At 50.3% G+C, this 21,798-nt stretch overlaps 2 protein-coding genes across 6 annotated transcripts in view; one reads left to right on the top strand and one right to left on the bottom strand.

Moving 5' to 3' along the window:
• The window catches only part of RNF220 (ring finger protein 220), a 248,544-nt gene extending 239,059 nt beyond the window's left edge, over positions 1 to 9,485 (top strand). For all 4 annotated transcript variants that reach the window (XM_003801196.3, XM_012812339.2, XM_012812340.2 and 1 more), the window contains 7 exons: positions 1,795 to 1,891; positions 2,092 to 2,178; positions 2,319 to 2,374; positions 2,507 to 2,585; positions 7,451 to 7,559; positions 7,694 to 7,768; positions 8,488 to 9,485. In XM_003801196.3, the coding sequence (XP_003801244.1) occupies positions 1,795 to 1,891; positions 2,092 to 2,178; positions 2,319 to 2,374; positions 2,507 to 2,585; positions 7,451 to 7,559; positions 7,694 to 7,768; positions 8,488 to 8,559 (575 nt within the window). In that variant the 3' untranslated portion in view covers positions 8,560 to 9,485. The remainder of the gene's footprint in view (positions 1 to 1,794; positions 1,892 to 2,091; positions 2,179 to 2,318; positions 2,375 to 2,506; positions 2,586 to 7,450; positions 7,560 to 7,693; positions 7,769 to 8,487) is intronic.
• Positions 9,486 to 12,632: 3,147 nt separating this feature from the next.
• The window catches only part of TMEM53 (transmembrane protein 53), an 18,901-nt gene continuing 9,735 nt past the window's right edge, over positions 12,633 to 21,798 (bottom strand). For both annotated transcript variants that reach the window (XM_012812338.2, XM_023507729.1), the window contains exons 2-3: positions 16,052 to 16,173; positions 12,633 to 13,343 (exon numbers count right to left, since the gene is read on the bottom strand). In XM_012812338.2, the coding sequence (XP_012667792.1) occupies positions 12,690 to 13,343; positions 16,052 to 16,173 (776 nt within the window). In that variant the 3' untranslated portion in view covers positions 12,633 to 12,689. The remainder of the gene's footprint in view (positions 13,344 to 16,051; positions 16,174 to 21,798) is intronic.

The following is a 21,798-nucleotide window of genomic DNA, read 5'->3' as shown; positions in this document are numbered from 1 at the left end:
CTGGTCTCAAACTCCTGAAGAAACCAGAATGCTAGGATTACAGGCATTATTAGGGGCCACTAAGCTCAGCCATGAGCAAAAGTCTTTAAGGACAGGGTATGTTTCACAGCCTTGTGTCCACATGCTTAGGCATTATGCAGTGGAGGGCAGAGAAGTAGATGCTCCTGGATCTTTGCTGATTTGGCCACAGGGCCCAGACTTGGTTGTGTGTGCAGTAGGGAGCTGTAGACAGTTCTGGAGTGAAGGAAAAGGGGTCAGAGCTATATGATAAAAAGGAAAAGGAATAGACAAGAGGCCTGAGGACCCATTACAAGACTTATCCTAAGAGTATAAAGACCTCAGTGGAAAGAATGGACAAGGAGAAATTTCTGAGCTCATCAGATAGAACCCTAACCTGCTTCCTCTCTCTGTTAAGAATTTCCTTGCTGGGTGGCACCTGTGGCTTAAAAAGTAGAGTGCCGGTCCCATATACCAGAGGTGGTGGGTTCAAACCCAGCCCCGGCCAAAAAAAAAAAAAGAATTTCCTTGCTGGCTTGGCACCTGTAGCTCAGTGGCTAAGGGCACCAGCCACATACACCAGAGCTGGTTCAAATCCAGCCCGGGCCTGTCAAACAGTAACAACTACAACCAAAAAATATCTGGGCATTGTAGCGGGCACCTGTAGTCCCAGCTAATTGGGACGCTGAGGCAGAAGAATCGCTTAAATAAGCCCAAGAGTTTGAGGTTGCTGTGAGCTGTGATGCCACACACTGCATTCTACCAAGGGCAACATAGTGAGACTCTGCCTCAAAAAAAAAAAAAAAAAAGAATTTCCTTGCTGATCCCACTTGCCACAGAGCCCATTGTTTTCTTTTGTCCCTGGCAGGGCTGCTGGCTAGTTAGGTGTGGTCTGAGACCTGGGAGGAAGTAGAGGGCTGGGGGACGAGGTCTGTGGCCCCTCAGCTGTCAGGAAGAATGGTCCTTGAAGCCAGATCACCTGGCAGGTGAGCAGGCTAGGTGTATCCTCTACGGCTCACCCCTCCCTATGAGCCAAGAGTCTGCCTGCGACTGCACCAAATGCACCTCGAAGGGGTTTGGCCGCCTGCTTAGCCCTCAGCTTGGCCTCACCTCAGCCTGGTTGCCTTTGTGAACTGCTTTGAGAAGCAGGTGTGCATGCCTGTCCTCCTCTGTCTGTCCCTTCCTAATCCCTTTATAACTGCACTTGTCCAGGAATCTGAGCTGAGTGAGGTAGAGATGAATAATTAATGTCAGGCGCTTCAGACACCAAATATTTGAACAGCTGCCTGTTGTTTTTGCTGGCAAGGACCTAGCGACCAAAATCAGGATGTTGGCTGAAGGTCCCACTCTATGGCTCTGATTGGCCTTAGCTAGCCTGTTCTCCCTTCTGATGGAGTTATCAGACTGGATGATGGGACAGAGGGGAGCCTAGGTCTTCCCCCGTGAAATCCTTAGACCTGAATTTTCCTGTCCTCTTCCTGATCTTCCTAGATCTGGAATACAAGTGGTTAGCAGGCTTGGAACTGTGGTCTCCTAAGGACCTGACATAGTATATAAATGGGCTAGTTTATGAGCAGAGACCATTTGGAGCCATATGCACTGTCAGAGAAGGATAGGGTATGCAGAGTGAAGGGACTCAAATGTCAGTGTTGGGGGTATGGAAATAATCTGGCTTTATAGATTTCAGGACCAAGTTTCTATGTGGGCTTTATCTGGCCCCAAACATGACCCCTACCTAGAGCCAATAGATGGGGTGCTCTTTGGCCCCTGGCCCTTCTCATACCCTGCTTCCTACAGGCTCTGGCTTCGTCATGTGCAGCGGCAAAGAGAACCCGGACAGTGATGCTGACTTGGATGTGGATGGGGATGACACTCTGGAGTATGGGAAGCCACAGTATCCTTGGGGCACTATGGGTCAAGGTGGGGCTGGTGGGGCAGGCCAAAGAGAATAAGAAAAGAACCTAGCACCTCTGGTACTTGCCCATACCCACTCTGGGCTGGAGTCTTGGCTTTGGCCAGGGGGATCCCTCCTGAAGATTCAGCCCTCATGGACTCCTATAAACTAGGATCCATTGTCCTTGACTGCCATGCCAGATACACAGAGGCTGATGTCATCCCTTGCACAGGAGAGGAGCCTGGTGAAGCCAAGGAGAGAGAGGCGCTTCGGGGTGCAGTCCTAAAGCAAGTGTGGGCACAGGCTTTGGTGGGTGGGATAAAGAAGGGGCAGGAAGCCCCAAGGCAGGGGTCAGCCCAGGACCCACCCTCAGGGCTGTTCTTCTGCCAGGGGCCTCACTTTGTTCTTTCTCCTTACTTTCCTCCAGTGGTGGCCCTCCCAGCACACGCATCACGCCTGAATTCTCTAAATGGGCCAGTGACGGTAAGTCATGACCCAGGTTAGGAGTAATGGGTGAAAGGGGACATCCCTAGGTGGTGGTGGCTGACTCAAGCCCAACCTTCACCTATGCTGCCCAGTGTGACTGGAGTATGAGTTGTCCCTCTATCCCAGCAGAGATGCCATCCACCAGCAATGGTGAAAGCAGCAAGCAAGAGGCCATGCAGAAGACCTGCAAGAACAGCGACATTGAGAAGTGAGTGTGGTTAGCCAGGAGGAGGGCTCCTGGTATGGCAGTTCAGTGGGAGGGATGGGGCCCTTTGCTAGCAAGGCCTGCTGCCAGGGCTTCTGGCCCTTCTGAGTGCAGCTTAGTCCTCCTGCCCTGGGCACACAGCCTGCAGTGGAGCCCAGCTGGTGCTAATCGTGACTTTGTGAATTGATCGCTGGGCCATGGCCCGGGAGCGTTGGCGGAGGGAGGAGCAGTCTGCCTGCATGCCTGCCTGCCCGCTGCAGCGGCCTCCACCCGGGGAATGTGATGTATGGCCGCCCAGCCCAGCCGGCACACTTGATTCATCTCCAGTTTCTGTTTCTTAATCGGGAGCTAAATTGGTTTCATTTTTCTTGTCCCGGGTGGCGCTCGCAGTGGGTTTTAGGCAGGAGCATTGGGTCTCATCACTTGTGGTAGGAATTTTTGGCCTGGGTTCTCTGGCAGGGGAAAAGAGCATTTCACCCAGGGCTGGGCAGCCCTTGGCCTGGATCTCCTGGAGCCACAAGGATTTGATATCAGCTGGGCATCTCACTACCCTTCCAGAAGCCCAAGCAAGGCCAGTTCTGGCCCCTAGAGGTGACATTTTCCAGTCTAGGCTGCTTGGAGCTGCTGCATTTGGCTATTCCTACACCCACCCCTCCCTCTGACTTGAGGCTAGGTTGCCTGGGGTTAAAAGGCAGCCTCTTCATTCCAGGGCCAGTGTTCCATCTTGCCTCCTGCCAGGAGAGTGGATTGCAGGCCAGTGCAGGGCCGGGTCGGTGGCCCAGGGTCACCTCCCATTTGTTTCCCTCCATTTTGTGTTGTCATAAATTCATTCCAGCCCGTTGTGGTTGATCAGTTTATCTCGGCCACGGCTGCAAGTGCTGCTGGCATGATGTATGGGCCGCGGCGCAGGGCCCGGCTGCCCATGAATCACTGCAGCTGCTCCGTGTCAGCGCCGGAGCGGGCCGTATGGGTTTGGCGCAACCAGCTTGTTGGGGTGGGGGGATGACGTATGGATGTTTATTTAATAATTCTCTCCTACTCCAGCTGAGCGGGGCGGGCGGGGTTGTAAGGGGCGCCTACCCTCATCTGGAGGGGCTGCTCATAAATCAGAAAGACAAGATCATTAATCAGGGATGGTGCCCGAAGGGGAGGTGGGGGCCAGAGCCAGTGGCCATCCATGAAGCTACTACCCACCCAAGACTGGGGGAAGTCAGGATGTCAGTCCCACCTGTGTGAGCACAGGCACTAGTAGGCAAGGATCTCTTGAGATGAGTTGGGGACTGGCTTAGTCAAGTGCAGAGGTTTCTGTTGGATCTGGATCTGCCAAGATTGGGGCCTTTCAGTCCCCATGACTTCTCTCTTCCTTATCCAGAATATGGGTTCCTGCTCTAGATCTGTTTCACAGTCCAGGAAAGGAGAAAGGCATGATGCCATGGCTTCTTCCTGGAATTTCTCATCCTGTACCCTGGAGGGACTCAGGAATAGCTCACAACCAAGCTGGGTCAGGGGCTAGAGGATTGGGTATTTCACCACAACACGGATTAAGGTGTGTCCTGAACAAATCCTGGATAGGTGGACTCTGGAGTTGGGAATTGGCCCTCGTTGTGGCCTTTGAGCTCTTGGAGATGCAGCAGGGAAGGGATTCATTCTCTCCTGTCTCCATCCTTTTTTGTACTTCTAGCTCAAGTTCATCCTCTGATTTGAGGTTTGGGGTTCTCCACTTTGGGGTAGGTTGCTCCCAGCTCCAGGCCATAGTTTACTAATCTTTGAAATAACTACATAGGGCCAACCTGGTCCTTGGAGAGGAAGGAAGCACAGCTACCCTATTCTTGTCTCCATGTTGGGAATGTACCAGCAATCAAGGTGGCATTGGGCAAAAAAATGTCAGGGGAACAGCCTGCTGTTCGGTTGCATAAGAGGAAGGAGGAGGTAGAAAAGGCTTCTAGAGGCTCGGCGCCTGTGGCTCAAGTGGCTAAGGCGCCAACCACATACACCTAAGGTGGTGGGTTCGAATCCAGCCTGGGCTGCCAAATAACAATGATGGCTGCAACCGGAAAAAAAAAAAATAGCCAGGTGTTGTGGTGGGCGCCTGTGGTCCCAGCAACTTGGGAGGCTGAGGCAGGAGACTCGCTTGAGCCCAGGAGTTGGAGGTTGCTATGAGCTATGCCACGGCACTCTACCCAGGGGGGGACAGCTTGAGGCTCTGTCTCAAAAAAAAAAAAAAGGCTTCTAGAGCCAGACAGTTAAGTAGAAGAAAATGGTGTTAAAGCCTTTCTTGGAGTCCAAGGAGAGAGGCAGGGCAGAGAGAATCATGGACCCATGTTATGATGGATCTAAAGCATCCCTGAGGGGTACAGGGACATAGCCATTAGGGGGTCATGTTCAGTGCTGCCACTTGCACCCCATTTTGACCTGCATCCTTCACTGACAGACCACCTATAAGCTCTTTTTTTTTGAGACAGAGCCTCAAGCTGTCCCCCTGGGTAGAGTGCTGTGGCATCATAGCTTACAACAACCTCCAACTCCTGGGCTCAAGTGAGTCTCCTGCCTCAGCCTCCCAAGTAGCTGAGACCACAGGCGCCCAGCTATTTTTTTTTTTTTTTTTTTTTTTTTTTTGGCAGCTGTCGTTGTTTGGCGGGCCCAGGCTAGATTTGAACCCGCCACCTTAGGTCTATGTGTCTGGCGCCTTAGCCACTTGAGCCACAGGCGCTGAGCCAGCTCTTTTTTTTTTTTTTTTTTTTTGGTAGAGACAGAGTCTCACTTTATCGCCCTCAGTAGAGTGCTATACTGTCATAGCTCACAGCAACCTCCAACTACTGGGCTTAGGCATTTCTTTTGCCTCAACCTCCGGAGTAGTGGGACTTCAGTGCCTGGCTATTTTTTAGTTGTAGTTTGGCCGGGGCCGGGTTTGAACCCACCACTCTTGGTATATGTGGCCGGCGCCCTACCCACTGAGCTATAGGCACTGCCCCACCCATAAGCTCCCGAGTTTTCTGAGTTGTGTTCCCTAAGCTGGCAGAATGCCCCTCCCCCTTTCCACCAGGAGATTGTCCTTGTCCACACCACACTTAATTTGTGATTCTACCTGTGCCTCTCTCTCTCCCCCAGTTCCAGTCTTTAGATCCTCACTCTTGTGTACACCCCTCTTCCAGCATCCTCAACAGCTTCCCATGGTCCATGAGAAGCTTAGTCAAGTGCAGAGATTTCTGAAGGATCTGGATCTGCCAAGATCTTGATTGTGACATTTCAGGTCCTCCCACACACACAGTCTCTTTCTCTAGCAACTTCTGCTCACTTACAAATCAGCCTTCCAGCAGGCAGGGCTCTTGGGCTTCTAGGGCCTTAGCCTGAAGACCCACCGCATCCTGGGCATTCAGTATTGAGTAATTAGTGACACAGTTATCAGTCAATGTCGGAATCAGTCTGCCAGGTTTAAATCCCATCTCCCCCCTCTGTGGGAACCTTGGGGAAGCTATTTAATTTCTCTGTGTTTTAGTTTCTTGGTATATAAAATGGGAATATTTGAATCTTCTCATGGGGTTTTTGTGAGGTGTAAATAAGATAATAATTATCAATCCCTCAGTACAATCTCTGGCATTTAGTAAGTGCTTAATAAATTTTAGCTATTTTATTTGTATTATCATCCTTATTACTCCCTAAGGCCTATCTGCTGTACCATCTTTTCTACTCTTCCAGAAAGCATTCTTCTGTCTCTGTGAGCTCCTTTGGGTCCTATTCACTTGTTTTAAGAGGGTGGGAGGGATCCTTGAGACACCCCTAGCTATTCTCTGTTTAGCAGTGCAGGCCAGACTCTTGAAATTATTGTAGGGACCTTCTGGTGCAGGGCTTAAATTGTAGACTGAGGGTTACCAGGGCATCTGGCGTGCCTAGGAAGGAGTAACAAGGCACCATTGAGATAGGCCAGGCCAATGGCAAAGGGATCCAGATTATGTGGGACTCACCCAGTCCTTACATCTCTCAGTCCTCTCCCTGGAGGTTGGACTGGCCCTTTAGCAAGTGTGTACTCAGGCTTACATCCCTGAAGTGGGGCTAAAGTTGAGTAAGCAGCCTTCCCTCAGGGAATGCAGTCTAGCAAGGGAGACAAAGACCTTGGCAGTAACACTGCTGGGGTGAAAATCAGGCTGGCTTGGGGGGAGCTCCCCAGAGATGGTGCTACCTTGGAGAGAAAGGCTTCTGGGAGGTGAGAACTGAACTAAACCTGAATGACAAGGTAGAGCTAGTAAATTAGGAGGTGACAGGAACCAGAGGAAATACAGTGCAGAGAGGCCAAGGGAGTGAAAAGGGTGGTGTATGTCAGGGTGGTATATGTCGTGAGGTAGTTTCATGTGGATGAAGCAGAAAATACAGGGTGGGGTATGGCTGGCCAGGACCAAGGAAGAGTGAATAGAACTTACTCTTCAAAGGAGACTTTGAAACTTGGAAGTAAACTTGATCAGATATGCTTTTAGAGTGTAAATTCTTCCAAGGGATAGGAGAATGGAATGGAGATGAGGAGCCTTGAAGGTTAGCTGAGTGATCCAGGAGAGCCCAGACTAGGGATGATAAAGGTAGAGAGAAGTGGAGACATTACAGTAGGAGTGTGATGGCAGAGTTGGGGGTGACTGAGAATGATTCCCAGCTATCTAGTTTAGAAAATGTATCAGGGTGGAGGTGGAGAAACAGAGAGTAAGGAGTTTAGTTCTGGAACATGAAGTTTGCAGATAACAGGCTATCGGTGAAGGGAACAAACAGGCAGGGATGTCTAGGGGACAGTAATATATGTGGTTCTGTAATTCTAAGGAGATGTGGGCTGGAGGTTCAGATTGGGGATGCCAGCCTGCTGCCCAACTGTGCTGTCCCCTTCACAGAATCACTGAAGATTCAGCTGTGACCACATTTGAGGCCCTGAAGGCTCGGGTCAGGGAACTTGAACGGCAGCTATCACGTGGAGACCGTTACAAATGCCTCATCTGTATGGTGAGTAGGAAAGAATCCAGGTGCCCTTAGGTTTCTGTGCCCTCTGGGATTTGGAGAGGTCACTGCACTGTGACCTGGCTCTTCAGGGGGTGAGCTTGCCTCACAGTAACCCCTCTCTGTACCCTCCTCCCTAGGACTCGTACTCAATGCCCCTGACATCCATCCAATGTTGGCACGTGCACTGTGAGGAGTGCTGGCTGCGGACCCTGGTGAGGTGGCACGGGGGTCAGGGAGTGGGTGGCTATCCATGCTTATGTTTGAGCCGGCTTGAGGGACACAGGGCGCAAGGGAAAGCAGAGTGTAGAACAGAGCCAGGATATTTACCCCCTAGGCTCACCACATTCACTTCTGTCCTACAATAGATTGGTTAAATCCTTCCCCTTCATGGGTTGACTGCTCTCTCCTTCCCCCAGCCCCCAGAAGTCCCATTGCACCAACCCTACTAGTGAGACCCCAGGTCAGGAGGAGGCTGGCTGTGGGTAAGCAGAACCAGGGCCTCGCCCCTCCCCCTCCCATTACTAAGCTCCTTCTGCTCCTGCCCCTGTTCTTCGCTCTGGAGCAGCCATTAAAATGTCGCCCGGAGACAGCAATAAAAGGCTCGGACGTGGGCTCTGTGTCCTGATCAAAGGCCGCGTGTAATCTAGTTAGGGCCGCGGCAGCCACAGCTGGACCCAGCCTTGTTCTCATTACCGGGGCTCCCGCTGCGGGGCTGGCCAGGCGGTTTGATCTTGGCGTCCCCCCAACACAAGAGCGTGCCTGCCTACTCACAGAGGCCGCCCATGCATCCCCAGCCTGGGCTGACAGGACCATGGTCCCAGCACATGCTGGTGCAGAGAGATGTGGCTGCAGGCCCAGGTGCTTCTATGCACAAATGTGCGGCCCATTGGCCCATCGTGTGTAACCAATGCCTTCCCTATTCTCCCTGCAGGGGGCCAAGAAGCTCTGCCCTCAGTGCAACACGATCACAGCCCCTGGAGACCTGCGGAGGATCTACTTGTGAGCTAGCTACCCCAGGCAGGACTTGCCTCGAGCAGCCCCACCTGCCCCTAGCCTCTGTGACAGTGACCCTCTCCCCTTGTACATACTTGCACACAGGTTCCCCCATGTACATACATGCACATACATGCGTGTGCACACACACACATACACACACAGGACTCTGGAGCCAGAGTAGAGGCTGAGGCCCAGGCACTACCTTCTGGCTCCCACCAAGCTTGGGGGCCATACCTGTTCCAGGGTGAGGCAGGGAGTGAGGGTGGGGGGAGTGGTGGGGCTAGGCTTCCAAGGTGCAGCCCCCAGACTGATGGACAGACATGCAAACACCAGACTGAAGCACATGTAATATAGACTGTGTATGTTTACAATGTTGTGTATAAATGGGACAACTCCCCACCCTCCACCCATGCCCTGCCCCTTTGGTTGTATAATTTTCTTCTTTTTTTAAGAACCCATGGAAGCAGTGCCCCCTTCAGGGCTGGCTGGGGGCTCGGCCCATCCACCTCCTGGGGTGCCTGCCTCTCCCTCTCCCATGGTGTCCCTTCCTCCTTCTATGTGCTCGATGTTCAGTGGTGTATATTTCTTCTCTCAGACATGGGGCACATGCCCCGAGGGACATGATCCTCTCCTTAGTCTTAGCTCATGGGGCTCTTTATAAGGAGTTGGGGGTGGGGGGCAGGAAATGGGACCGAGCTGAAGCAGAGGCTGAGGTTGGGGCGTGATGAAGGTGCCCCTGGCTGCCCAGCTTCTGCTGAGAACCTTTTCCTGGGATTAGAGCTACTGCTCCCAGGGAATCAGTGTTGTCTGCCTCGCCCCTGGCCCCTGACGTGGGCCCCATGGTGTGATACTGTGTCTGTATATTCTATACAAAGGTACTTCTCCTTTCCCTTTGTAAACTACATTTGACATGGATTAAACCAATATAAACAGCTGCTGCCTATGTGTAAATATGTGAGGGGGAGCTGACCACATGAGGGGAAGTGGACTGAAGTAGTTAAGGGGTTAATTCCTGGTGGTAATATGGGGGAAAGGGTTTAGCTATAGGTGTGTGAAGCCATGCTGGGTTGATCTGCTCAGGGGCCCTGAAGCATTGGGCTGGGCTGGGCTGGGGGTTGGGTTGGAGACCTGGCTCCTGACTATTGATGGGTAGGGGCTCTAGGTTAATTCCTTATCGATGCAGAATCGTCAGCTCATTAATCACAGAAGAGGTCAGAGCTTGGGGGTACAGAGGGGATGCAAGCTATATCCCCCAACCTAGGGCAGGAGCAGCTAAGCTTGGGTGAAAACATAAGCCTCAGGCTTCTAACCCTTTCTAGTCCCCTGAAACGTACCAGAAGTCACAATGAGATCACCATCTCAGCCTCCCTAACTTTGTTCTATTCTCAATCCTAGTGAGCAAAAGCCCAGTTGAGCTATGGCCTAGATCCTTAGAACAGAAACCCTTATTCTTCAAGAGGGACCCTCTAGTTAGGGAATGAGCTAGACTACTAGCACCAGAGAAAACACCTTGTCCAGTGGTCACTTAACTGCCAGTGAGATAGGTTAGCACCCTTGATGCTGCCCAGGCTGATAACTTGAAGCTACAGAGGAGTCCTTAGCCACAACAGAAATATGTTTGGAGAAAACGATTCAAGGCCCCAGAGTGTCTCCCTGGTACCAGGTTTCCCTTTATACATTCTCACCAGATGCATCTTCCCAGATCCCCAGCTTTAGGCACCATTTCTCTGGGATGCCCATTGTAACTACTACAGAACTGGGTTGGGGTGCCAGGTCCTCCCTCCCCTTGCACCCGAATGAAGCACAGGAGACAAGTCAACCTTGGAGCCCATCGAAGGCCCTCCCCAGCCCCATGCCCAGCTCAATGCACCAAATATCCTGACTACAGGGATCCTAGCCTCTGTAGGGGTAGGTGTAGCAGCCCCTGTGAAGACTAAGGGTTTGGGGAAGTGGGTTTGGAAGAGTGGGCAAGGAGGTGAGGGCAATGGAGATAGAGGAGGCTCCTAAATCTGGGTTCCAGTCAGGCTGACTTCTTTTATGCCTCTACTCTCCTTTCTCCCTGCCCTGGGCTCAGTGGGTCCTTGATGGCTGGTTACCCCCACCCTGGGGGCCATATGCTATCTAATAGGGGGCATTAACCTGGAGTGAGGGCATTCCACTGAAGCCCACCCTGCCCTGGGAGTCTTGAGCTGTCATGGCACAGGCAGCACTGCCACCTGTTGGCCATAGCTAGGAATGCGGCCACCCAGCTCAGAAATCAACACCACAATGGTGGGGACTCCCAGAGAGCTGATGGGATACAGAGTCCATAAACCCTGAGAATACCATGGGTCAGCTTCCACCCAGAGCTTTTCTAGCTTTCTCCTTCACTGCCTGTTGAACTTTTCAAAGCCCATCCCTGCCCTGAGTCCTTTAATCACCACCATATGGTCATTTGATCAACAAATATTTATTGATTACCTATTAAAGTGCCAAGATCATGTAGCAGTAAACTTACAGAATGAGAGATGGTACAAAACAGGAAGCTGAAACCACTGCTCCTGCCTAGAGGTATTCAAGTGGGTCTCTCCCTTAAAGGAGATGAAGGAGTTTGTTGTTTCGGCCAAAATCCCTCATCCTGGCTCTGCTCTTGAAGGCTCCAGAGTTAGCAGTTAGAGCTGCTTGCTGTCTTTCTCCTCCCCACCCCAGCTTGCAACTTGCCTGGAACCAGTGATTTACTAGCAAAGCGTGGAGCCACGCAGGCCCCTAACCTGCGCACTCAGCTCCTCATCTGGCTTCTACCTCAGATTCCCAAGCGATGAGATCAGAAAAGCCTCTCTGAGGGAGATCCATAAGGGTGCTATTTATGCCATGGGGCTTTGTCTTTCTGGAGCTGAGATCATGGTCCATGTCCCCAGCCTGGCCCTACCTCCAACCCAGAGTTACCATCTAGCACCTCCCCACAAAGCTAACCTTCCATTTGAGGAATCAAAACTCAACTCTGGCAAAGGGTATAAAGCTTCAGTCATGCAAGATAAAATTAAGTTCTAGATTATGCAAACTGATTAAATTTTAGAGATTTGTGCAACATTGTACCTATAATTAACAATAGTTGTTAACTACTAGTGTGTTGTCCATTTAAAGTTTTAGAGAGTAGATCTCAGGTTAAGTGTTCTTATCACAATTTAAAAAAAATCAACTCAGGGCAGGTGCAGTGCCTCACATCTGTAATCCTAGCACTGCGGGAGGCCAAGGTGGGTGGATTGCTTGAGTTCAGGAGTTCAGGACCAGCCTAAGCAAGAGTGAGATGCAAGCCTCTCTGAGGGAGATCTCAGAGATTTGGCCCATGTCTGCCAAAAACAGAAAAAACTAGCTAAGCATAGTGGTGTACACCTATAGTCCCAGCTACTCAGGGAGGCTAAGGCAAGAGGCTTGATAAAGCCCAATAGTTTGAGAGGTTGCTGTTATGACACAACAGCACTCTACTCAGGGCGAGAGAGTGAGACTCTGTCTCAAAAAAAAAAAAAAAAAAAACTCGGGCTTATCCTCAACTCCCCCTGCCTATTTTGTTAATCTTTTTTGTTTGTTTGTTTGTTTTGATATAAAGCCTCAAGCTATCCCCCTGGGTAGAGTGTTGTGGCATCACAGCTCACAGCAACCTCCAACTCCTGGGCTCAAGCGAGTCTCCTGCCTCAGCCTCCCAAGTAGCTGGGACCACAGGTGCCCACCACAATGCCCGGCTATTTTTTGGTTGCAGCCGTCACTGTTGTTTGGCGGGCCTGGACTGGATTCTAACCCACCAGCTCAGGTGTATGTGGCTGGCGCCTTAGCCACTTGAGCCACAGGCGCCGAGCCTATTTTGTTAATCTTTATAGCCTAAATGCCACAGGAATTAGCAGCCTGATTGTTGCCCTTGCCTAAACACAATCCAAGGCTGCCACAGAGACATGCCCAGGCACTCCTGCCCCTTAGGATCCTGGGATAAGCAGACCACCCGCAGTCCCCCAGGACAGACTCCCAGAGGTATTTTCTACTTATGGGACCACAAAGTCCCCAAGGGCCATAGGGATTTGAACCAGAAGAGGGCCCCACAGATGTAGGTTGTGGGGAGGTATTAGGCATTTATTTCTGGAACAGATGTAAAATGAAGCAAGGTCATCAGCAGTGGACACAGTTGCGCATGAAGTTGACACAGAGGCTTGTGTAGTATGTAGGGTAGTCACGGAGATGGCTGACATGTGCAGATGACACAAAGTCCACAGAGCGCACTAGGATGTGGTGTGCCAGGCGTGCCTCCACCATGCGTTCCACATCTCTGGCCAAGACTATCTCATCAGCCCTTGAGTAGAGGTAGAGCTCAGGCCAGCGAGAGCCTGCGTCCTGCAGCCTGTCATAGAAGTGGGTGTGGAAGAGGGCTGTGAGTGGAGCAAGCAGGACGTGGAATAGGACTGCCACTAGGGCAAAGGCCACCAGGAGCAACAGGCGCAGTATGGCAGGCCGGTGCTCCAGGATGGTTGCCAGGGCCCGCAGAGCCCCTACCAGGTTGCTATCACCAGGACCACTGTCAAAGATGGTGCCCACCACACGCAAGTGGCAGAAGCGCTGATGGGTCTGCAGGAGCTCCAGCACATAGCGGTACAGCATGACACCAGCATTGCTGAAGACGTGGAAAAGCAGGGGCTCCTTCTCAATCTCATAATCAAAGAGTAGCTCAAGCAGCTTCTGGGCCAAAACACGAAGTGAAGGGATGCCCAGGGACTCAGAGAAGAAGACCATGTGCCATGGGGCTGTATATCGGATCACAATGCAGCCCTAGGAGAGGGGGAGGCCTGGTCAGTCCTCATGGATGGGGTGGGAGTAAACGGTATGAGCTAAGGTCAGAGGGGCCAGCAACTCCAACTTCCACAGGGCCCATAGAGTCTAGCAATGCCCCAGTCTCTGCTTCTGTCTGGGTGCTAGCTCACTACTCATGGACACAGGTTGCCTTCGACTAACTGCTTCATGCTGGCCAAGCCCTCTCAGCCTGGTATGGTAGCTGAGACCTGGAGCCCAGACCATGTTTTAGAGAAATCTGGGCTGACCAGAAGAGTCTCCTCACCCTGGTTCCCTCTCTGTCTGCCCCCCACTCCCCACCATCCCCCAGGCCTTGCACATTTCAGGCCTCACCACTTGGCTACAGACTGCCCTGGCAACTTGCTCTGCCCTGTCCCCACCTCCCAGACGCAAGTACCCCCATCAGCCCAACACCCGAGAGAAAGCAGCAGGACCCAGCCTTGATAACCAAAGGACACTTTTGAGCCTAGGTCATATCACGCCCATCTCTGATCATTGTCACTTCCTCCCCAGGGCCCTGAGATCAGAGTTCATACTCTTTAGACTCAGGAGCTTGACACCCCAATCTGTGTGGTTCCCAAGTCTTGGATCACTCCTCACACTCGTCCTAAAATTCCAAATATAGTAAATAAATGCTGTTCTTCAAATTCTAAAATCTGGGCCCAAACTCCTTTAAGTTTTTGTATCCCTCACTGCCTAGGCCAACTGTGCCCCCAAATCTCTAGACAGGTCCCCGTGTAGGCCAGTTAGAAAAGCCACCCTGCCAGGATCCTAATTCCTTCTCATCTACCTGTTGCAGAGACTAAGGGCCCTTTTTCAGAGGAATCTGAGTTGGGGAGGCTCTGGGGTCAGACAGGTCTTGGTTCAATTCCTGGCTCCACCACCTACTTCTTTGTGGGTCTGTGTCCCCATCTCTAAATTGGGATAACACCCATCTCATAAGGTTATGGTGAAAATTAAATGAAAAATTCAATGTATTTCAAGTGACCAACACATCACCTGGGACAAAGTACACTAACGCTGAGCAGCAGTAATTAGTGGTGGCAGCAACAAGGAAAAGTATATGGGCACAGCATCTGAATGACCCAGAGCCCAACAGGGATGACCAGCTGCTCTGGACAACGACCCATATCCCAAAGACTCTTTCTGTGGATTCTGTCACACAGGGTTTTCTTGTCCATCTTTGGCCACTCTTTCTTTTCTCATAGGACCCTCTTCATCTCTCATTCTTTTGAGCTCCTCGGGGCTCTGTCCTACGCCCTCTTCTTTTCCTCTACACACCACCTAGGGAGTCTCATCCACCTCAGAGCCTACGCATTCTCTTCTAGTGTTCCTGTCCGAAAATATACACCCCTCCTCTACCCAAGAAGAACCTCAGCCAGAAACCTGTCCCTACCCTGCACCCTATCCTCAGGCTTGTATCCAATCTCTCAGTAAACCACCATTTTACCTCCTGACAAGCTTCTCGTTTCCTCCACTTGCACCCTCAGTTCTCAGGTCCTGACCACCTTTTGTCCTGGCTTGCTGCAACTCCCTCCACATTTCGCCTCTTGCTTCTAGTCACAGCACCTCCAATACTTCTCCCATGCTGTAGTGAGAGACTTTCTGACTCAAAGATCTAGTAGCATGGCCTGCTTAAATCAGGAGGTCCTTCCCAAGCCTCTCCTCTTGACACTTGCCCTTTCTTTCATTCTCTGTTCTAGCCACCCTTAACTATTCCTATTCCTCTGTCCTCGAGGATCTTAATCTAATGAGGAAGCCAGATAGACGAGCGTAGCCCAGTGAGTAGAATTTAGAAGTAGTTGAAACTACTTGCAGAAGAAGGCCATCTGTACAAAGCAACACTAGAGGACTAGAGCCTTGTTAGTTGCAGGGAGAACAATATTTGCCTCCAGTCACTGTTCCTTTCCAGGTGTCATCTACCACACACCTTGGGCAGGGTACAGATGTAGGTGGGTGGAGGGAGACTAAGGGAGTGGGGACATCAGCTGGCACTTCTCCCAGGTGCTCCCACTGCTCAGTCCAGGGCTTCCAACTGGTGGCTGGGGCTGTCTGTCCTGGTACCCCCTGCAGAAGGCTCCTCTGGGCCGAGGAGAGCAGGGCCAAGCCAGAGGCCAAAGTGTGAAAGGGGCTTCCAAAATACAACCAAAAGCTCTCTCCAATTAACCCCAGCCTCTGCATCCCACTCCTGGTGCACCTGAGGAGAAGCATGAATCTTTTCCAAGAGGCCTTACTACTCTTGGGATGTGAAAGGTGCCATGGTCAGTCCTAAGACAGAACTTCACCTGCTCAGAAAAGGAGACAGTCCTAGTAGTACAAATTGCCCAGCACACCCAGTCCAGGCTCCAGCCAGTCAGAGAAGCATTATCCAGCCAGCAGGGACTTGAGGCCTGGGCTGATGCCACAACTAGGGGACACATTAAGGCTGGGCTGTCCACTTTGGGGTTCAGAGAACAAGAAAGGGGAAGTAGGTCAGGAGACTGAAGAGGCCTGACCAGGCCATGACCCCATCATCTCCCTCACAGGTCATTTTTAATGCCATTCCTTGGCCTGCCACATAGGTGATCGGCCTTCACTGCAGCCAAGAGGTGAGAGCAGTCAGAGAGAGGCTCAGAGTTCCCCACAGAGCAGCGCGGCAGGTGCCAGGGCCCCGGCAGGGCTGGTGCCCACGTGCCTGCAGTACTCACCCTTTTATGGTAGATGGCGCTGTACTTGGCAAGGTTCTTGTCCCTGCAGCCACCCCAGCCCAAGAGAATCACCACAGGCTGTCGAGTCCCCGCCTCCTTCCTACATTGGCTGGGGCTGTTCTCTGAAACACAGACACAGCAGGGTTTGTGTGAGCTAGGTTGACTGGCCAATCCAGAGCTCTGCTCTGGCTGCAGGCAGAGAAGCAACCGGTGTCAGGCCCGGGCATCCTGCAGCCCCTGTGCCCCGGCTCCCTTGGGACTCCTTCCCATCCTTCTGCCCCACGTGCTATGGGGTCACTGGACAAGCCCATACTAGGGCACCTTTCTTTAGTGATTCAAAGACAGCCCAGGCAGAAAACCAAACACCTTATCGATGGCATTACACCTTCAAACCCAGGGGTTGGCAAACTCTAAACCCAGGGCCAAATCAGGCCCACTGTGTTTTTCTGTATGTCCTGAAAGCTAAAATGGTTTTTAGATTTTTAAATGGTTAATAAAAGTCAAAAGAATGATATTTTGTGACACATTAAAAGTATGTGAAATTTAAATTCCAGTGTCTGTGAATAAAGTTTTATTGGAACACAGCCAAACTCATCCATTTACTTAGCGTCAATGGCTACTTTTACACTGAAATGCTAGAGTTGAGTAGTTACAAGACCATATGGTTCACGAAGCCTAAAATATTTACCAGCCCTTTATAGAAAAACTATAAAAACCAGCTCCTGTCCTAATTCCAGGAGCAGATGGAAGAAGAGGGTCTGAAATAGAGAAATGGATAAGATGGTGTGGAAGCAGGGGAGTGAGGCAGACTGACTCTGGCCCATATCAAACCACCCACCCTGTCCTGCCAGAGAATAACAGCAACAGCCTATATTTATTGAGATTTAACCTTCATAACAATATTGTAAGGCAGGTATACTCTTATGACAAAGGAGGATGAGGCAAAACGAGGTTAAGTTACTTGCCTAAGGTCACAAAGTTAAGAAGCAGATCTGGGAATCTGGCCCCTACTCCCCACCTTAGGTGCTTGGGCACCTTCTGTGCAGCAGCTCCGTCCACAGCTAGAAGCATGTCTCCTCTGTGATATGCTGGGGGGCACAGCCAGCTGCCACCACCGTGGCTGCTTCTGAAGAGGTCTCCCCACAACCTTATCAAACAGACCTCACCTCATTTCCCCTGAAAAGTGAATGCCCAGCCCCTGAGAGGTGCTTCTGTACAAAGTCTGTCTATAGCTAGTTATCTGTCCTCCCAAAAGGGCTAGCGTGTACTTTTCCAAGGACCAAGCCACTTGGCTATGCTCAGCTGCCACCCTGAAATTTATGGATACTGGTGGTGACCTGGCAACAGTAAATTTCAAGGCTACTTAAAAGGATGGTAAATATAAATCACTAACCTTTGGACAAAAGGAAGACAACAATTTCCTGTGGAAATTAATGTGATTGAAAAGTTCAATGTTCCTGCTCTTTGGTATTGGTGACTCTGGCCTTCAGAGATTAACTGCCCACATCTACAGGGATCCCAGGCTAGGTTGCAATTCAGCCTGGAGCAGAAACTGCCAGTGCCTCAGTTCCTTGCTCACACATCTACCAGCTTTCCCACCCTCCAATGATGCTGGCCTTGCTTCTGATGAAGAAGACAGTCCCATAGTTCTAACTGCTGTTCCAAATACTCCCACGACTTTCCTCAGCTTAATGTCCTCATCTCCCCCAGGGTAACCCTTTACCTCCACTCCAGCCTGGATCGCAGAGTGAGATCCTGTTTCTAAAATTTACTGATAAATAAATGAATAAATCTAAGCCTGGCATGGAGGCAGGATTGGGTCTCAGCCCTTTCCAGTAGAAAGGCCACACCTGGGCCTCAGTGGGCCTCAGCCTGAACTTGCTGGGGATAACGCTACCCCTGAGGCTCGGGCTGAGGCAACCTCACGGATAAAACCTGCCTTTGCATCTCCAAGGTCAAGTAGCCAGATTCCTGAGACCCTGCCCCAGGGAGGCTCCCTTACTTCTGTACAGCTATCTTGAGAATAGGCTTGCCTACCCCTGCCTATAGAGTTTTCCCCACATGCCATCATCAAAGGACTCCCACAAAGGGCTCTGGGATGTATCTCAAATACACAGAAGGTGACCAAGGACAGTCTCATCTTCTGGTGGCCACTGGATGTCAAGGCCAGCCCCCACTGGCAGAAATGGTGCATTCCCAGTCATAGAAGGTTCAAACAGCTTGTGCTGGGCCTCTGAACTGCACCTCCTCCCGGGACTGAGATTCATAACTCCATTCTGCAGCTGCTCCTAGCTTCACCTACTCAGGCAGGAATGACTCTTCAACAGATATGCTTCTCCCTTAGTTTCCATGAAGAAACTCCGAATAATGGCACCGTGGACACACTGCCTAATCCCAGAGCCCAAGCTTTGTGTAACATTCTGGTCTCTCTGCTCTCCAGCCAGACACTTGAGGCTGCCCCCTAAGCCACGAGGTACTCTTACTACCCATGGGCATCCCTCCATGTCCCTTACAAATTCTCCTCCCAGTACCCTCTCTCCATGTCCATCCTAACTCAGAGAGTTTGTCATGACCTTCTCTAGACTGAAGCCATGATCAACATCAAGTGCCATAGTTCTGGAAAATCCAAGGTGCTCTGGGAACATGGCTGAGAGAGCAATAATGACTGGAAAATGTCTCCCAAAGGAAGACACATTCACTATCGTGGCCTTGAAGGACCAATAGGAATATGTCAGGGGCACAGTGTATGGAGATGTCACAGTTGGCCTGGGGCACAGCAAGAAGTCCTGGGGGGCTAGAACCCAATGAGGGAGGAGCAGTGGTCAGAAGAGTAGGCTGAACCCTGATCCAGAAAAACTTCCATGCCATGCTTAGATTTTTATTCATTTTATTCATTATTTATCAATATTTTTAGAAACAGGGTCTCAATCTGCCACCCACGCCAGAGTTCAGTGGTACAATCATAGCTCACAGCAGCCTCAAACTCCTGGGCTCAAGCGATCCTGAGGTAGTCCTCAGCCTCCCGAATAGGTGGGACTATAAGCACCCACTACCATGCCCTGATAAATTTTTTTAATATTTTTGCAAAGACAGAGACTTGCTATGTTATGTTACCTAGGCTGGTCTTGAACTCCTGGCATCAAGCAATCCGCCTGCTTCAGCTTCTCAAAGTGCTGGGATTATAGGTGTGAGTCATTGTGCCCAGTCTAGGAGTTAGGATTTATTCGATAGCAGTGAAGACACTGAAATGGGGGAGTGGCACGATTCAATCTGTACTGAACAATGACTTACAAAATAATTTGTTTAATGTCTGTTTCTTTTCCCTTAACCAGCAGGTTCCATGAAGGTAGGAAACTGGTCTGTATGTTTATCGCCACATCCCCAGTGGCCAGCACTGTAGCTGGCCTATTCAGTACTCAGTAGCTATGTGCTGAATGAATGAACACACAGTTGCAAAGCAAAGGATAGATCTAAGGAGAAAGAGCTGGCATTCCTCTTGTTTCCCGTTGTCCTTTCCAGGGTAGTAAAAGCAACTGCTCTGGCTACTGTTATTTATTCCCACATCTGGATCATGATGTACTCTAAGGTGCAAACCCTTGCTCCTTTCCACTGGCCCTATCTCCCTCTCCCCTGTTGCTGCTGACATTGCCCAGCCTCTGGCAGTTGTCCTTGAGGCACTGAAAACTTTGGCCACTAGTTCAGTCTCCCACTCTATTCCAAGACTTAAGAGAACTCTGCACAGGCAATCAGATACACTGTATTTCTAAACCATCACAAACCTTTCTCAGAGAACGCATATAGCATCTTGCATCAGACACTTTCTTTCTTTCTTTCTTTCTTTCTTTTTTTTTTTTTGAGACAGAGCCTCAAGCTATCCCCCTGGGTAGAGTGCCGTGGATTCATAGCTCACAGCAACCTCCAACTCCTGGGCTCAAGCAAGTCTCCTGCCTCAGCCTCCCAAGTAGCTGGGACCACAGGCGCCCGCCACAACGCCCGGCCATTTTTTGGTTGCAGCCATCATTGTTGTTTGGCAGGTCTGGGCTGTGAATTCGAACCCACCACCTTAGGTGTATGTGGCTGGTGCCTTAGCCACTTGAGCCACAGGCGCCGAGCCGCATCATGCACTTTCTAAGCAACTTATTTAATCTTCCTAAAACACTTATGAGCAAGAAACTGTTCCTATTCTCATTTTATAGATGAAAAACTGAGGCACAGAGATAATAAATAACTTGCTCAAAGTTACACAACTAATAAGTAGTGAAAATGAAATAAAAACCCAAGTGTTCTGACTCTGAAGACCAGCTTGGATCTAATACTCTAAGCCAACCTCTGGATCACAAAGCCCAAGCCAAATCTCCATCACCTTAGCTCCAAACCTGTACACACAGCTGCCTCCTGTACATCAGCAAACTCAACACTGACCCTATCCACCTGCTCTTTCTCAGGCACTAGCCAGACCCCAGCATATTGATGCCTCATTTGGTCCTGCAACCATCCTAGGAGTTAGCTACTATTACCACCCCTCTAGTTTTCTTATTTTACCTCCTTCATGCCCTCTCAAACCTCTTCTTGCCACTCCTACCACAAATCATCAGACTAGTGTCCCTCCTCTTTACTGTCCCTCACCAATCACCACCACACTGCTATGCTTAACACGCTGTATCAACAGCATTCATTAGGAACACACAGGAGACTATGGTAACATTCACTGAACCAGAGCTGTGGACAGACAGGTAGGAAGGGGAAGAATGACAGAGAAGACAGAACAACAAGAATTTTGGAACAGGCCAGGCATGGGGCTCACACCTATAATCCTAGAACTCTAGGAGGCTGAGGCCAGTGGATTGCTGGAGTTTAGGAGTTCAAGACTAGCCTGAGCAAGAGTGAGACCCTTGTCTCTACTAAAAATAGAAAAACTAGCCTGCATTGTGGCAGGCACCTATAGTCCCAGCTACTCAGGAGGCTGAGGCAAAAGGACTGCTCAAGCCCAAGAGTTTGAGGTTTATGTAAGCCATGACACCATGACACCCTATGCAGGGTGATGGAGTGAGACTCTGTCTAAAAAAAATAGAATTGTGGAACCTATGTCAAAAGTTTCATAAAACATGCAACCTTTGGCTCAGCGCCTATAGCTCAGTGGCTAGGGTGCCAAGCCACATACACTGGAGCTGGCAGGTTCGTATCCAGCCCCAGCTGCCAAACAATAATGACAACTATAACCAAAAAATACCCAGGTGTTGTGGTGGGCACCTGTATTCCCAGCTACTTGGGAGGCTGAGGCAAGAGGATCACTTAAGCCCAAGAGTTTGAGGTTGCTGTGAGCTGTAATGCCACGGCACTCTACCCAGAGTGACAGCTTGAGACTCTGTCTCAAAAAAAAAAAAAAAAAGTAACCTTTGACTTTGAAATTCCACCTCTGAGGGAAAAAATGTAGAATTATATGGAAATATTCAATAATACATTAAGCAGATCATAGAGATACATGCAAGAGCTAAGACTATAAAACTCTTAGAAGAAAACTAGGAATAAATCTTTGTGATCTTGGATTAGGCAACTGTTGCTTGGATACGACACTAAAAGAACAAGGAACAAACTAATAAACTAAGCCCTCAACAAAATTTAAAACTTTTGTACTTCAAAGGACAGAATAAAAAAAAAAAAAGTTTGCAGGGTGCAGTGACTCACACCTGTAATCCTAGCATTCTGGGACACTGAGGCGGTGGATCGCTTGAGCTCACGAGTTCAAA

The sequence above is a fragment of the Otolemur garnettii genome, unplaced genomic scaffold (assembly GCF_000181295.1).
Source record: "Otolemur garnettii isolate 467f Iridium unplaced genomic scaffold, OtoGar3 scaffold00202, whole genome shotgun sequence".
NCBI lineage: Eukaryota > Metazoa > Chordata > Mammalia > Primates > Galagidae > Otolemur > Otolemur garnettii.
This window is presented reverse-complemented; position numbering and strand designations above follow the sequence as displayed.